General features: G+C 35.3%; 1 protein-coding gene across 4 annotated transcripts; it reads left to right on the forward strand.

Annotated features, from left to right (window-relative positions):
- Positions 1–9,297: 9,297 nt before the first annotated feature.
- LOC107853278 (mitotic checkpoint protein BUB3.3) lies at positions 9,298–15,263 on the forward strand. Of its 4 annotated transcripts, none has more exons than XM_047399544.1 (10): positions 9,298–9,782; positions 10,507–10,662; positions 10,945–11,027; positions 11,682–11,921; positions 13,236–13,305; positions 13,900–13,980; positions 14,065–14,146; positions 14,485–14,585; positions 14,682–14,813; positions 14,905–15,263. In XM_047399544.1, the coding sequence occupies exons 1-9, from the start codon at positions 9,718–9,720 to the stop codon at positions 14,764–14,766; spliced, it is 963 nt and encodes a 320-aa protein (XP_047255500.1). In that variant the 5' UTR covers positions 9,298–9,717; the 3' UTR covers positions 14,767–14,813; positions 14,905–15,263. The 4 variants fall into 4 exon arrangements, with proteins under 4 accessions (XP_047255500.1, XP_047255502.1, XP_047255499.1 ...); XM_047399546.1 differs by having other exon boundaries at positions 9,299–9,782; positions 10,533–10,637; XM_047399543.1 differs by having other exon boundaries at positions 9,300–9,782; positions 10,507–10,637.
- Positions 15,264–15,591: the final 328 nt, after the last annotated feature.

Here is a 15,591-nt window from a genome sequence, read left to right on the forward strand (position 1 = left end):
GAAGAACGGTGCATTGCATTTTTATTAATTACGTGTTTATGGCTGCAAACTTACGTAATTAGGTGTTGGTGGAAATTGCTTTTAGTTACTGTACAACTATTTTTTAATAAAATAAATTATTTAGATTAGGATAAATTTGAATTTTGAATTTTAACTAGGTTGTTAGTTTGTTTAGTTAGTTAAGATATTTTAGGTTATTTTAAATTTTGAATTTATGTTTTGTTTGTAAGTTGGCTATTTAAAATTTTCATGTGCTTAAGAAAAATCATTGAAATACATTGAATGTCATTGAAAGCTATTGAAATATTTCAATCCATTGAGAGTCATTTTAACTCATTTTGCTGCCCCATCTTTTCTAAAAAAACAACAGGTGTTCTTTTCTTTATGATTCTTTTATAGATGGTTTTGATAGATTTCAATGCTACAGGAAAATGATGAAATTGCTTAGAGAGGATGAAATTGCTTAGAGAGGGATTAGAGGACGAATTAATTTAATATTGTTAGATTTTAACTGTAAGAATGTTAAAATAGGAATAGTGAGGCAAGAATTTAGAGGTGTTCACGGAAAGAATTAAAAACTGAAGAAAAAATCCAACATTTTTTGGTTTTGATCCTTTTAAAAGTTTACTATACATATTATTTTGGCATACTACATAAATATGATCCTAAATTTGAGATTAAATTATAACATTGACCTTAAATTCTGATAGTGCATAAGACTTTTAACTATTCAAAACCTGAGTAAATAAACACCCCGATCCTATGTGGCAAAATGCGTGTTGTACACGCAAAACAGCGTGCGTCCAGCTTAAAATCTGAGCCTTTCAACGGTAAAAACTAGTAAAATGACTAAAATGCCCTTACTAATTCCTTTTTATATATTTAAATGACTTTTTCCTATTATTTTTTCATTATTTTCAACTCATTGATGAAAATGACATCTATTTTCTTTTGTTATTGCGGAAAAAGAGCAATATTGAAGATTTCTTAATTAGGTGGGTTAGCCTCAATTTAAGTTATATAATATATCTAAATATGATTTATTTTAAATATTAAATTAAAGATGAAACTATACTAATAATAATTTTTTTATAGTTTTAATAAAGCGTTATTAAAATGTTATTAAGGGCAGTAATAGTAGTATATTAAATTAACGTTATTAAATTAATGTTATTAAAATGTTATTAGTAAAACGTTATTAAGGGCAGTAGTATATTAATTAACGTTATTAAATTAACATTATTAAATTAATGTTATTAAAATGTTAATAATAAAACGTTATTAAGGGCAGCAGCAGTAGTATATTAAATTAACGTTATTAAAAAATTATTAAATTAATATTATTAAAATATTATTAAATTAACATTATTAAAATATTATTAAGATGAAAATTTTATTAAAATATTATTATTATTAATAATAATGATAATAATGGTAATAGTAGTAGTATTATATTGATAGAATATAGTAGTAGTAGTAGTTGACTTCTAGTAGTAGTAGTAGTTTACTTCTAGTCAGTGCAGTCAATCTCGATAAGGATAAATTAGGTGTTTGTCTTTATAGTAATCGAATTTTTGGTCATTACTTCTAGTTTTATTTGCATTTTGTTTTTTAATTTTAATGATGCCAAGAATTTAGTAAAAAAACATGAATCTCAACCCTTTTGGAAGTAATTACTTGTGTTCTAATTTTTTCAATATTATGGTAATAATTCCTGATTCAGTTATATGGATACATCACATTCTTCTGGATACATTACTTAAATCATGGATGTCAAACGAGTCGGGCCGGGCCAACCCGGAACCGGCCCTTCCATTTTAACCGGGTTGAGGGCCGGTTTTGACACTATCCAGGCCGGGTCGGGCCAAACAGTAAAAAAATTAAAACCCACCCTAACCCGGCCCACTTAACCCAATCCAGTAAAAACCACCAAAATCTGGTCAAATCCGATTAAAAACCGGTCAAACCCGTTTAAAAAATAAATAAAAAATTCAATATACACTATATACACTCCAATATACACTATATACACTCCAATATACAATATATATTTTTAAAAAAATATATAAACAATTACACATATATACGTACCATTCAATATATAATTATATATGACTATACGTACTACTTTAAATAAAACATATGCTATAATAGTATAATATATATATATACACTACAATATATATATATATATATATATATATATATATATATATACTAATTTATAAAACATATATACATTATACGTTAAATATATACTACTTTAGAAGATATATACACATATATATGCACCATTCAATATATATGTACTACTTTAAATAAAATATACACTACAATATACATATATATATATATACAACAATATGTATATATATAGTTACATACTAATTTATAAAACATATACACTTGTATACTTTAAAGATATACGTCTATAGAAGATATATACGCATATATACGCACCATTCAATATATATGTACTACTTTAAATACAGTATATACTACAATATATATATATATATATACTTACATACTAATTTAAAAAACATATACACTTGTATACGTTAAATGTATACTACTTTAGAAGATATATACACATATATACGCACCATTCAATATATATGTACTGCTTTAAATAAAATATATACTACAATATACATATATATATATACAACAATATATATCTACATATATAGTTACATACTAATTTATAGAACATATACACATGTATACGTTAAAGATATACGTCTATAAAAGATATATACACATATATACGCACCATTCAATAAGATGTACTACTTTAAATAAAGTATATACTACAATATATATATATATATATATATATATATATATATACTTATATACTAATTTATAAAACATATACACTTGTATGCGTTAAAGATATAAGTCTATAAAAGATATAAACACATATATACGCACCATTCAATATATATGTACTACTTTAAATAAAGTATATACAACAATATATATATATATATATATATATATATATATATATACATACATATGTATATGTGTGTGTGTGATAGTTAATTAATAATATATTAAAAGTAAGTTTTTAATTTAAACTAGAAATTCATTTTAAATCATTTTAAATCAATATATAGGTACTACTTTAAATAAAATATATACTACAATATATATGTATATACTATGTATGTATATGTATATATATATAGTTATATACTAATTTATAAAACATATACACTTGTATACGTTAAATATATACGTCTATAAAAGATATATACACATATATACGCACCATTCAATATGTATGTACTACTTTAAATAAAATATATACTACAATATACATATATATGTATTACAATGTATAGATGGTTATATTATACTAATTTATAAAACATATACACTTGTATACGTATAATATATACATCTATATAAGATATATACACATATATACGCACCAATCAATGTATATGTACTACTTAAAATAAAATATATACTACAATATACATGGATTACCATACATAGATAGTTATATTATACTAATTTATTAAATATATACACCTGTATACGTTAAATACATTCATCTATATAAGATATATACACGTGTATACGCACCATTCAATGTATATATACTACTACTTATAAAATATGCTACATTATATATACATTACAATATATATAGATATACTTATATATTAATTTATAAAACACATACACATGTATACGTTAAATATACACTTCTATAGAAGATATATGCACAAATATAAAAAACATATACTACTTAATATAATAAATTAATAATATTTGGTAGTAAATTAATAATATATTAGAAGTAAGTTTTAAATTTAAAGTAGAAAACTAGAAATTTAGTTTAAAATTTTAAATCGTTAAATAAAAAAATATAAAAAGCAAGGACTAAGGAGTGAATGAATTTGAGGAATTTTATTGATTGCAAAATGATCCAAAATTTATAATTTACATGAATGAAAAATCTATAAATTATGCATTATTCTTTCCAACTCATTCATGTTAATATTAATGGGAACTTGCATAGGATAGTCGAAGTCAACGGGGGCAAAACCATGCATTGAACTTGATTCTGCTGAGTTCTCCCATGAAGTCATAATTTCTTCAAGTTTCAGCTCGTCGCTCGGCTCCGGTTTCATTCCTTGGTTTCTTCTTTCCGCTCTAATCCAATCTCTGAGTCAAACTAGAACATTCATTGCATTGCTTCCCAATGAGTGTCGGTTGTCTCCAAGCTGCTGTCGTCTCTGACTAACGGTGCTCTCTAATGCAACGGTTGACATTGGAACATTCAAGATATCTCTAGCTAATCTTGAAAGCACAGGATATTGTGTTTCATTACTCCTCCACCAATCCAACGTGTTGATCCGTCGTCTGCGATCCTCTGGTGCCGTCCGAAGATAATATTTCAGCTCTTCCCGATAAGTTGATGTGTAAGTTCTCTCATCAACACTATTCCAACAATTTAAATCATAAAACGAATCAGAAAAACCACTATGTGCCAGCCTTTTAGAAGATGATGGATCCTTGGGAGGATGAGGAGCGACAGTTGGAGTGATATTTGTAGGTATGGCTAAATCAAATAAATCAACATAGTGATTATATAATTTTTCTATGTAATCCTTTGCATCAGCCGTAGCCGTCCACAAATCAGGTTGCATCTACCGCTAGTAATTCGCTTTTTACCACCACTACCGCTTTCGGGACAAAAAATTTTAACACCTTTAGTAGCGCGGTTTCTTAATTTATCCATAATATAAATTAAATTAAACTAAAAATATTCAAAATGCATAAATATAATAAAATTAAATATTAAACAATTAATACAATAAATAAAAATTAAACGTAAGAGATGGAACGACAATACCAAATTTTGGAAGTATCCGAAGGTTGCGACTTTAGAAACTTCCGCTCGTACTTTGTAAACAAAAAATTAAAAAATTAAAGTGAACACTTTAAGAAATTAAACATATTGAATATTTGAGAATTGAGAATTGAGAATTGAGATTTGAGAGAGAATGAGATTTGAGAGAGTGAAAAATTGTGTGAAAAATGAATTGAAGTTGTAGGGTATGTATAGATTTTTTTTGGGATTAAAAAATATTTTTTAAAGTTATTTTTTTTTTTTAATAAATGGGCCCAAACTAGCCGTTTGGACCCAAAAACGGCTATATAGCCGTTGGGCCAACGGCTAGTTTGGCCCAAAATCTTTTTTTTTTAAAAGGTATCCGAGCCGGGTTAGTTGGGCCCATTTTAAAAAAATAACCGGCCCGGGACCCGAAACCCTAAAGCCCTAGGGCTTACCGGTCCGATCAAACCGGGCCGGGTTAGTTACAAGGGCCGAATTGGGCTGGGTCGGCCCGGCCCACTTGACACCCCTAACTTAAATTTACACGGATACATTTCATCCCACACGGATGCATCACATTCTTTCAGATATATCACTTAATTTTACATGGATACATCAAATTCTTATTCAAGCTTTTAAGTGAAATCATGAATTTATATAATTATTTAAGGGTTGGAATTTTAAATAGTTATGATAAATTATATAGTGAAATGATGTAATTTTTTCAATAATGTATTAAAAATTCAAAATAGCTTGTACTTCTTTAATTAATTATAATTGTATAATTCAAATACCATCATCAAGATATATACGGCTAAATATTTAATTATTTGCATAAAAAATTGTTTTAAGAAATTTTATTTATATTCATTAAAAATGACTAAATTTTTTGAAGATGTATAATTTATTTTTTTTGAAAAAAGTTTCATATATAACTTGATTAAATGTTTGTACTTCTTCTTTCTTAAAGAGTTATTGATTTTGTAATGTTTATTTAGAAATTACTAAAATTGAATAACCAAAAAACTAATCAAAGCAATAAAAAACCTTTTAATTAGTTTGATTTGATTTTAATATTTAAAATACAATTTATTCAATTTGATTTTGTTTTACTGAAAAATTGACTTTATCAAACCGCGAATGCTCCTACAACAAATATTGACTTCCACTTATGTGAATGAAAATGTTAAGTAAATACAACAACAACAACAACAACAACAAATCCAGTGTATTCCCACCTAGTGGGGTCTTGGGGGGGTAAGATGTACTCAGTCCATACCTCTACCTCTGATGAAGTAGAAAGGTTGTTTCCGATAGACCCCCGGCTCAAGACACGAGATACCACACAAATACATAGTAAAGCACAGAAGCAGATTACATAACATAAATACGGCACCCATAAGTAATATAAAACAGAGAAAAGCAAAGGAAAGCACACAGATTCGTAATAAAACATGGAACACGGAAGACGGAATCATAACAGGAATAAAACCCCCACCAAGTAATTCCCTACACTAGCGACCCAAACTGGCTCTAATCCTCTGCCGAAATTCGCGCCCTCCAGACCTTCCTATCTAGGGTCATGTCCTCGGTGAGCTGTAACTGTTCCATGTCCCGCCTAATCACCTCGCCCCAGTACTTCTTCGGCCTACCCCTACCCCGCATAAAACCATCCAACGCTAGCCTCTCACACCTACGGATCGGGGCATCCATGCCCCTCCTCTTCACGTGTCCGAACCATCTCAATCGTGCTTCCCGCATCTTGCACTCCACTGAAGTCACACCAACCTTCTCCCGGATAGTCTCATTCCGAACTCTATCCCCTCTAATCAGTCCACACATCCATCGCAACATCCGCATTTCTGCCACCTTCATTTTTTGGATGTGGGAGTTCTTAACTGCCGTGACTCCTGTAACCCTGCATACAAGCTCTCAAAAGCGGCCTTCTTAGCTGCCGTGACTGCTGACTTCGGCTCCTTCCTCGCTAGCTTGTACTCTTTCCTATTTACTCGCTTCTCCTCTTCGTCCTTACTTTCCACCAACTTAGCATACGCCCCTTTCTTGGTCCCCACTTTCTTCTCCACCTCTTCATTCCACCACAAATCCCCCCGACGGTGCCCGACCCGGCCCCTAGAAACACCCAACACCTCACTTGCATTCTCCCTGATGCACCTTGTCGCCCTGTCCCACATACTATCCACGTCCCCCCTACACTCCCACACCCCCATTCCCGCCAACCTCTCCCCTATCTCCCACGCATTCACTGGCGTCAGGCCGCCCCACTTAATTCTCGGTCTACACTCCTTAGTCCTCCTCTTTCTATTCTTCTTTATACCCAAATCCATAACCAAGAGCCTATGCTGGGTCGAAAGATTCTCACTCGGGATGACTTTACAGTCCTTACACAACGCCCTATCCCCTTTCCTAAGCAACAAAAAGTCAATCTGAGTCCTGGCTACCGCGCTTCGAAAGGTGATCAGGTGCTCGTCCTTCTTCGGGAAGCCCGAGTTCACCACCACCAGCCCAAAGGCCCTCGCAAACTCCAGTAGGGTCGCCCCCTCGTCATTTCTCTCCCCAAAACCAAAACCACCATGCACGTCACCAAAGCCTCCCGGTAGCGCCCCGATGTGCCCGTTGAAATCCCCTGCTACAACAATCTTCTCCGAACTAGGCACGCCTCTCACCACCTCCTCTAAAGCCTCCCAAAATCGCATCTTCTCCTCCCCCTCCGATCCCACTTGCGGCGCATAAGCACTACACACGTTCAGGGTAAACCCCCGAACGACCAACTTAATAGTCATCAACCTATGGTTGATCCTCTTCACCTCCACTACCTGACCTCTAAGCTCTTCATCTACTAAGATGCCAACTCCATTCCTACGCCTGTCGCTCCCAGAGTATCACAGCTTGTAACCATCCATATCCCTAGCCTTAGACCCTACCCACTTGGTCTCTTGGACACACGCAATGTTGATCCTCCTCTTCCTAAGAATCTTCACAAGCTCTATGGACTTACCCTGAAGGGTCCCTATATTCCAAGACCCAACCTTCAGCCTACCGTCCCGCCCTCTACTACCCCCCCTCCCCACGGCCAAACCTTGGCCCCCCTCCCACTCCCGCCCTCTGCTCATCCCTGCCCCCACCACGGCCCCACTCCCCAACCCCCTCGGACATGACCCTATCCACCCATTACCGCCCACAGCCACAACTACACGAGAGTATAGGAAAATATACAGATATACACGGTGGTAGTATCAAATCAGCAACAAGGAAATACAAGACTCACACAAATTCAAAGGAATACTCCCGAAACAAAACTATACTCAATTAGGGGGCAAACACCACCGGACTCAACACCCACCGCCCCAAATACAGGTTCCCAGCCAATAACCCAATCCAAAGCAGTGAAAGAAACGACCACAGCAACAACAACAACAGACAACAGACAATGTCCACAAATTCCTCGCAAGTCAAGGTACAGGGGCTACTACTAGCATAATACTAAGAATGGAATATGAAATAATGAAATAAAATGGAATATGAAATAACGAAAATAACAAAGGTTAGAAGTCACCGGATTACGCTTGGAGCTGCGGTTGCTGGAGACGGAGCGGCGGGTGGCGGCTGGAGACCGGGCGGCGGCTGGTTGGCTGAAGGCCGAGGTGGGGGGAGGGCTGGTGTACCCCGCTGGGAGGGGGGGTACGGACAGGACAGGTAAGGGTGGGGGGTGGGGGGGCCGGCGATCGGGTCGGCGCCGGGGACCGGAGGTCGGGGCCGGCGGTCGGGTCGGGTCGGCGCCGAAGGTTAGCGACGGCGTCGGGGACCGGGGACCGGTGCGAGAGGGAGGGTGAGAGGGTAGGGAGAGAGAGAAAGAGAGAGCCGTTTGGGCGGCGCCGGGGGCCGGAGGTCGGGCCCGGAGATCGGGCCGGGTCGGCGCCGACGGTCGGCGACGGCGACGGGGGCCGGTGATCGATGCGAGCGAGAGAGAGGGTTGGGGGAGGAGTAGAAAGTGGGGGAGGAGTAGAAAGTGGGGCCCAATTACCACTTGGCAAAGTATGAGACTATCTAATACAACTATTATCTGGCTCGTAATATGTGTATCTCATCCATGATAAAATTTTCGAATATGAATAGTTAACAAGAGCAAATGACCCTAAAGTTGGATGCAAAAGGACAAATATGTCAAAAAGGTATACTGAAAAACAAATATAACATATTCGTAAGAGTACAAATACAAATATAACTTTTTTCCAATTAAAATACTATATAATTGGAACTTGTAAATTTAATTTGCAGATGAATTTAAGAGACATAGAGTGTCTTTGGTACGAAAAAAATCAAAAAATATTTTCTCATCTCAAATATTTAATTGAACAAATTTTTTGAAAAATATCTTTCTCTGAAAAAGACAAAAATGTCCCCATCCCTTGACCATTCCGCCCACTCCACTCTAGAACCACCACTCCCACCTCAACTTGCTCACACAATGTTTTGCTAATTACATAAACATAGTCTCGAGATAATGTTTTTTTCTTACTCTCCATTCGCCAAAAATTTTTAAAAAATTAAGTAAAACCCCAATAATTTCCCAACAAAATATTTTCTATCCCACCAAACACACCCATAGAATGAGACCCCCATTTAAAAGTCAGGTGGTCAACAACAACATTTCAAAAACTAGGAAAAATTTTGCTAGCAAATTAGGCGGGAAAATTTTCAAATTTTTTCTGAACACTCCGATAATACTGAATTTGGAGAATTTCCCATTTTTAGTTAGGGTTAACAGTTGACACTGAATTTGGAGAATTCCGTAACAATGAATAATACTGTTTCATTGAATTTGGATAACCCAATTCGGGATGCAATTTCAAGAATTCGATTCGCACCACATTCGAATAATCTGCTTATTTCTTCTTGGGATTCTGTAAGTATAACAAACCCCCTTTAATTTCCTCTATATATTGTTCTTCTTTTTTTGGTTTTGTATGTATCGATTTGAGTTCATTTGGATGACAAAATTGAGTTGTTCGGATAGTAAGCACACTTCACCTCACACTCTGAAGTTGTGGGTTTGAGTTACCAAGGAAGTATGTAGGTGGGAGCTCATAGCAAGAGGTTAAAATAAAAAAATAAGTTCATTTGGATGGCAAGATGGGGTTACTTTGGATGTTAGGCATCCTCCACCTCCGACACTGAATTGTGGGTTTGAGTCATCACCAAGGGGGCACAAAGGGTGGGAGCTCCAATGGAGGGTTTAAAAGAAAGGTTCATTAGGATGACCAAATGGAGTTCGAGTCACCAACGAAGCACAAAGGGTGGGAACTCTTATGTAGGGATTAAAGAAAAAAGTTCATTTGGATGACTACATAGGGTTGCTCTGAAGGTAAGCAGTAAGCACCCTCCACCTCCAACTCTGAGGTAGTGGATTCGAGTCATGAAGCACAGAGGGTGGGAGCTCGTAGGGTGAATAAAAAAAGAGTTCATCTGGATAAAGAAGAAAATTGGCTGCAATTTTATACTAGTTGGGTTCAGATATATAATCCTCTAATTTCATTCCTTCCAATTTGCGGGGTTTTAGGGGTTTCTACATTTTGTATTATTAATCTCTAGTTCGTTTACGTATGTTATGCAAAATAATTTATTTGTAGAGTCTTCGATTGTACGATGTTGATAGCTCTAAGCTCCGAATGGAAGCTCCCGGTGAAGCTGCACTTCTTGATTGCTGTTTTGAGAGCGAAAGGGTGTGCTTTAGTGCTGCTTCTGATGGTTCAGTTAACAGGTTTCTGGTCCTGGTTTCTACTTGGGTAGTTTCTCTTGTCAAATGTTATTTTACCAAGTCTCCCTACCCTGCACTAAGAGCACATAGTGCACAGGATAAGCCCTTTCATTCTGTGTTGCATTAACTGAAACGGAAAACTTTTCATGTGAGTAAAGAAAAAAAAAAAAAGGAATAAAAGAAGCTTATATGCTGAGCTTAGAGCTAGAAGCAGTTTTTCTCATGTTTTCTGGCACATTCTCTGGGGAATGCATTGCAAATCTTATGATCTTGACCTTAGGGTCTTTTTTTGGATTGTCCTTCTTCCTAGGTATGATTTGGGTTCAGGCATTAAAGCCTCTGTGGGAAATCATGGTGATTTAGCAACCTGTGTTGAATATTCTGCCGAAACATGTAAGATATTGATAACTCTGAAAATTCAATATGGTGACTTCTTGACTTATTTCATTAAAAATTGCCTTGGAGAAGGTTATCAAAAAATTTTGCCTTGGAGAAAGACAACTCATGTTATTCAGCGCAATGATTGCAGTGAATTTTAGGTGTTTGCAAGTTTCAAAGCTAATGGATTTTTCATAAGCTAATTGATGTATTAAGCAGAATAATTCTATTACTCCCTCTTTTTCAATTTGTTTGTCTGTTTTCGACTTGACACGAATTTAAGAAAGTAAATAAAACTTTTGAATTTTGTTTTCTTAAATTAAATATATGTAAAATGAACCAAAAGGCCCTTTTTTGTGCTCTTAAACATGCTACATGGAAAGTTGGAATTAAAGAGTTGCCAGAAAAGGAAGAGACATTCCTTTTGAAACGGACTAAATAGGAAAGTAAGACAAACAATTGAAATGGAGGGAGTGATACATATTCCTAATGTAGAGGATCTATTAATCAGTTTCTTTGTTGGGGAATTTGATTTTTTTGGATATATGTTCAACATAATGTGTCAAAATGGAGAGGACACTGACTGTTCTGCCCACAAGTTTGATGCTTTAAGGGTATGAATATTCAGTCAAGTTTCTCTCGTTAAATTTCTTTTTTTTTTATTTGTAGGTCAAATAGTTACTGCTGGTTGGGATAGAAAGATAAATTTTTGGGATGCTCGTTCAACACAATCTCATGGATTCTTGAACAGCTTAGTTTCAGATGTGGAGTCAATGTCACTATGTGGATTAAATTTGATGTTTTCTGCTGGCTCCTCAGTTAATATATATGACATACGAAGTTATAAGACATCAGTTCACACGAAAGGCATCAAAGTAAAATGTATACGGCCAATTTTTAATCCTAAAGGTACTCTTACCAAAATTCTAGTATCAACTATCTTGTGATTTCATGGCCCCAATCACACACCCCTTCACCCCATTGAATTAAAAAGAAAAAAGAATACAAAAGATTTAAGTGTCTTCTTTAAAGTTGATGAATAGTTCTATATAAAGATCTCTGTTATGCATACAAGTATTTCATTATAAGGTGGATTCCCTAATCTGGCAGCAAGCACTAGGACATACAATTCTCAGTTAGGAATTGCTACAGCCTGTTAACAAATCAATCAGGTTAATGGAGGCTTCTTGGCCATGGGAGACTTAAGGCTCCTATTAAAGTACCATGCTTTGGGCGGGTTGCAACATGGGGGGCATGTTTAACACAGAATAATCTGCAAAAGAGGGGTTTTGTATTATGTAATCGATGCTACGTGTGTCAAGAAGATCAATGAACAGTTGAGAACCTGTTTATCCATTGCAGAGCTGCCTGGTATTACATGGGTGATGCCTCAGAATTTAAAATGTCTATTACAAGGTGGGCAACAACAGGTTACTCACGACGTTAACAAGTAGATATGGATGACTATGCCATTTTGCATTTTCTAGACAATATGGCTGGAAAGGAACAAGGCCTTTTAAATCTCCTATTTCTGGAGTCTAAGGTAGCTGTTTGCAGAATTTTTTCTTCTGGTGTTGAAGTAGTAGTTCAATAGGCAGTTTGAGCCAATTAATGGATTTCCTGGGTTTGTTTGGAAGAAAAATCTAGTGGTGTGTATTTCTTTCTAATGCTTTATGTTGTTTTTGTAACCTTTTAGTACCTTCTTGGTACCCTTATAAGAAAAGGTACTTCACTGCAAATGGTGTAGTCAATGACATACTTGAGGCGAGATTAAGCCTTGAAATTATACCAAACCTAGGTATAAAATAGGTTGTTTGCTTCACCCAACTTCGCTGGTGCTTTGGTTTGGTATTTATATGTATCTTTCCCGTCAATTGTGCCTTTCTGCATTAAAAGCCCCTGCTTTATTAGCGCTTTGAGTTTAAAGCCCCAATAGATCTGTGCTTCTTTTTTCTCTTCCTCTTTTCACCTTTGATAACATGACCACAGAAGGGAACCATAAAAAGAAAAGATTGCAGAATGGTATAATTATGTTGGTTTTTTTCAGTCTTTTGTATTTTCCATATTATATTGGCTAGACTGCACTGTGTATGTTGTATTATATTGCCTAGACAACAGGAAAAAGTTTTTCTCCATCACAAGTTTCTATCTCCTGCTTATATTTTATCTTACCTTTGTTTCAATTGATTCATCAACTTCCTTCTGGATAACCTCTTTGTGCAGGATTTGTTGTTGGATCAATTGATGGGCGAGTTCTTCTGGAGTACATCTGCAAATCCAGCTTAAATGAGGGGTCGGTAAAAGTTTGTTTTACTGTTTTTGTTTGAAAAGATGAAAGTTTGTAGTATATCAGGCTACTGTATGGTGATTCTGTCCAGATTAACCCATTCATGCTAGGCACATTTTAGGTTCAAATGTAAGCAGTTCAGTTCATATATCAAGTTAGTGATATTTTTCAGAATATGGTGTCTGGTTGGCTTTCAAATGCCACAACAACATATTCCTTCACCATGGGGAGACCTTTTTTCCTTATACAGTACATGAACTGGTACCTCTTAAACCTGCAAAGAACTTGTTTTGCTCCATCTCCCTGTCATGGTGTCCACTTTCAGATCAAATGTTGGCGAATTCTTGACATTAGCATATCCTCAAGGATGTGAAGACAACTACTCCCTCTATCCCAATTTATGTGATGGTGTTTGTTAGGCATTGAGGTTAAAAATGAAGAAACTTGTGGTCTAAAACAAACTGTAGATTTTAAACATTCTGTAGAACAATGAAATAGTTGTGCAACTGAAATTTCTCAGTGTATGGTTACTATGGATTTCTCATTCTAAAAACTCTCTTTTTGTGAATCTCTTAATTAATTTTGTTTCTACTTTTGTAGGTATGCATTTAGATGTCATCCAAAGGTTAAAGATGGGAGGCGTCATCTTGTAACAATTAACGACATTGCATTTAACCCATCGTATGTGATTATCTAGTTTCAGCCTTCTGTATTGTTAGAACTTATAGTAGGAAGTTATATTCACCGTAACTTTTCTTTTCCCAGCATTATCGGTTCATTTGTTACTGGTGACAATGATGGATATGCCACCTTGTGGGATGCTCGAGGAAGGAAACGAATATTTGAGGTAATGTTTTTGTTTGTCAATCAGATATTACACTTCCCCAAAGGTGATATGCAGTTATAAACTTATAATTGCAGTTTTGATATCAATTGGTTGACATCGTAGTGTTGAAAGAAATCTTGTGGTTGTAAAGTTCAGTGAAGAGATCTCTTTTTCTTACTTGAGCAACATTCAAAAGTAAAACTTGTCAGTTGATATCTAAATCCATGTGTATCACACATTCCACTTTAGCTACTGCTTCTGTTTATTTCAATTTGAGATTTGCTGTATCACTGTTTGCTTGTTTTAACTTTCAACCAATTCATGGATCTCAGTCAATTTCTACGGTGTTCTTTCTTTAGATGTCAAGATATCCCAACAGTGTCGTCTCTCTATCATATAGTCATGATGGATTACTTTTAGCAGTCGCATCTAGTTATTCATACCAAGAAGCTAATGAAATGTAAGGCAAATTTGTTTAATAAATATGAAAATTGGGTATGTTCTTCGTCATCCTCCCCTGTATAACCCCTGTAAAATGTTTGATTGCTTTTGACAGAGAAGAGCCCCCTCAGATATTTGTACATGAAATGGGGAACTGTGATCTCATGTCGCCTTCTTCTGGAGCTTCAAACAAAAAATGACTGCTAATACACAACTCAGATTATGGTTGTTGCTTGTCTTTCGTTATGTAAGCATCTTGTTTACTAGATGTTGTAGTTACCAACCCTTCATAAAATTTTACCACTGATCTCAAATTCTGCTTCCGTCTTGTTTTCTAGTTCAAGCTAACTGTTAATCAGCCAATTTACCTGTGCACAAGTTGGCTTTTCCCGGCTCACCTTCTCTGATGGCTATTTGAATCTTACTGAGATAACAAGGGAAGGACTCAAACAGAAAATTGGATGCCGTAATGTAGGATTTTCACACTGATGTAACGTCATGTCAAGTTTGCTTAGTGGAATGTATTTCGAATTTAATTTATCATCTACCACAAAACGAAGTGCTCATGCCAAAAATATGTTGTCAAATTGATTGATTTGAGCCTAGATTTTGTCAAATTGATTGATGTTGGATGGATCTTTATAAGTTTTAGTTCATACCATTTATGATCTTATATATTAGCCCTTCACATGTCTAATTTGAAGTAACCCATATTTTTGCTTCAAGAATCATATGTTATGTCCTTTCTTTGAAGTATGCATCCAAAGGCAAAACTTGAAGAGATTTACAACTTTTAACTTTGAGGGTTCTTTTGCAACATGTCTAGTATATTCCTCCCTACCTTTGCAGGGTAGTGATCTTGGGCGGAGTTTAGGCAAATGTGATGTCTTTTTAACTTTTACATACGTAGTATAGTCCCACAAGTGGGGTTTGGGGAAGGGTGACCCCTACCTTTGCTGGTACTGAGATTGTTTTTGATAAATCTTGACACTACTACTGGTAAAGTTTAACTTGCACAGGGGCCT

This window comes from Capsicum annuum, chromosome 11 (assembly GCF_002878395.1).
Source record: "Capsicum annuum cultivar UCD-10X-F1 chromosome 11, UCD10Xv1.1, whole genome shotgun sequence".
In the NCBI taxonomy this organism is placed as follows: Eukaryota; Viridiplantae; Streptophyta; class Magnoliopsida; order Solanales; family Solanaceae; genus Capsicum; species Capsicum annuum.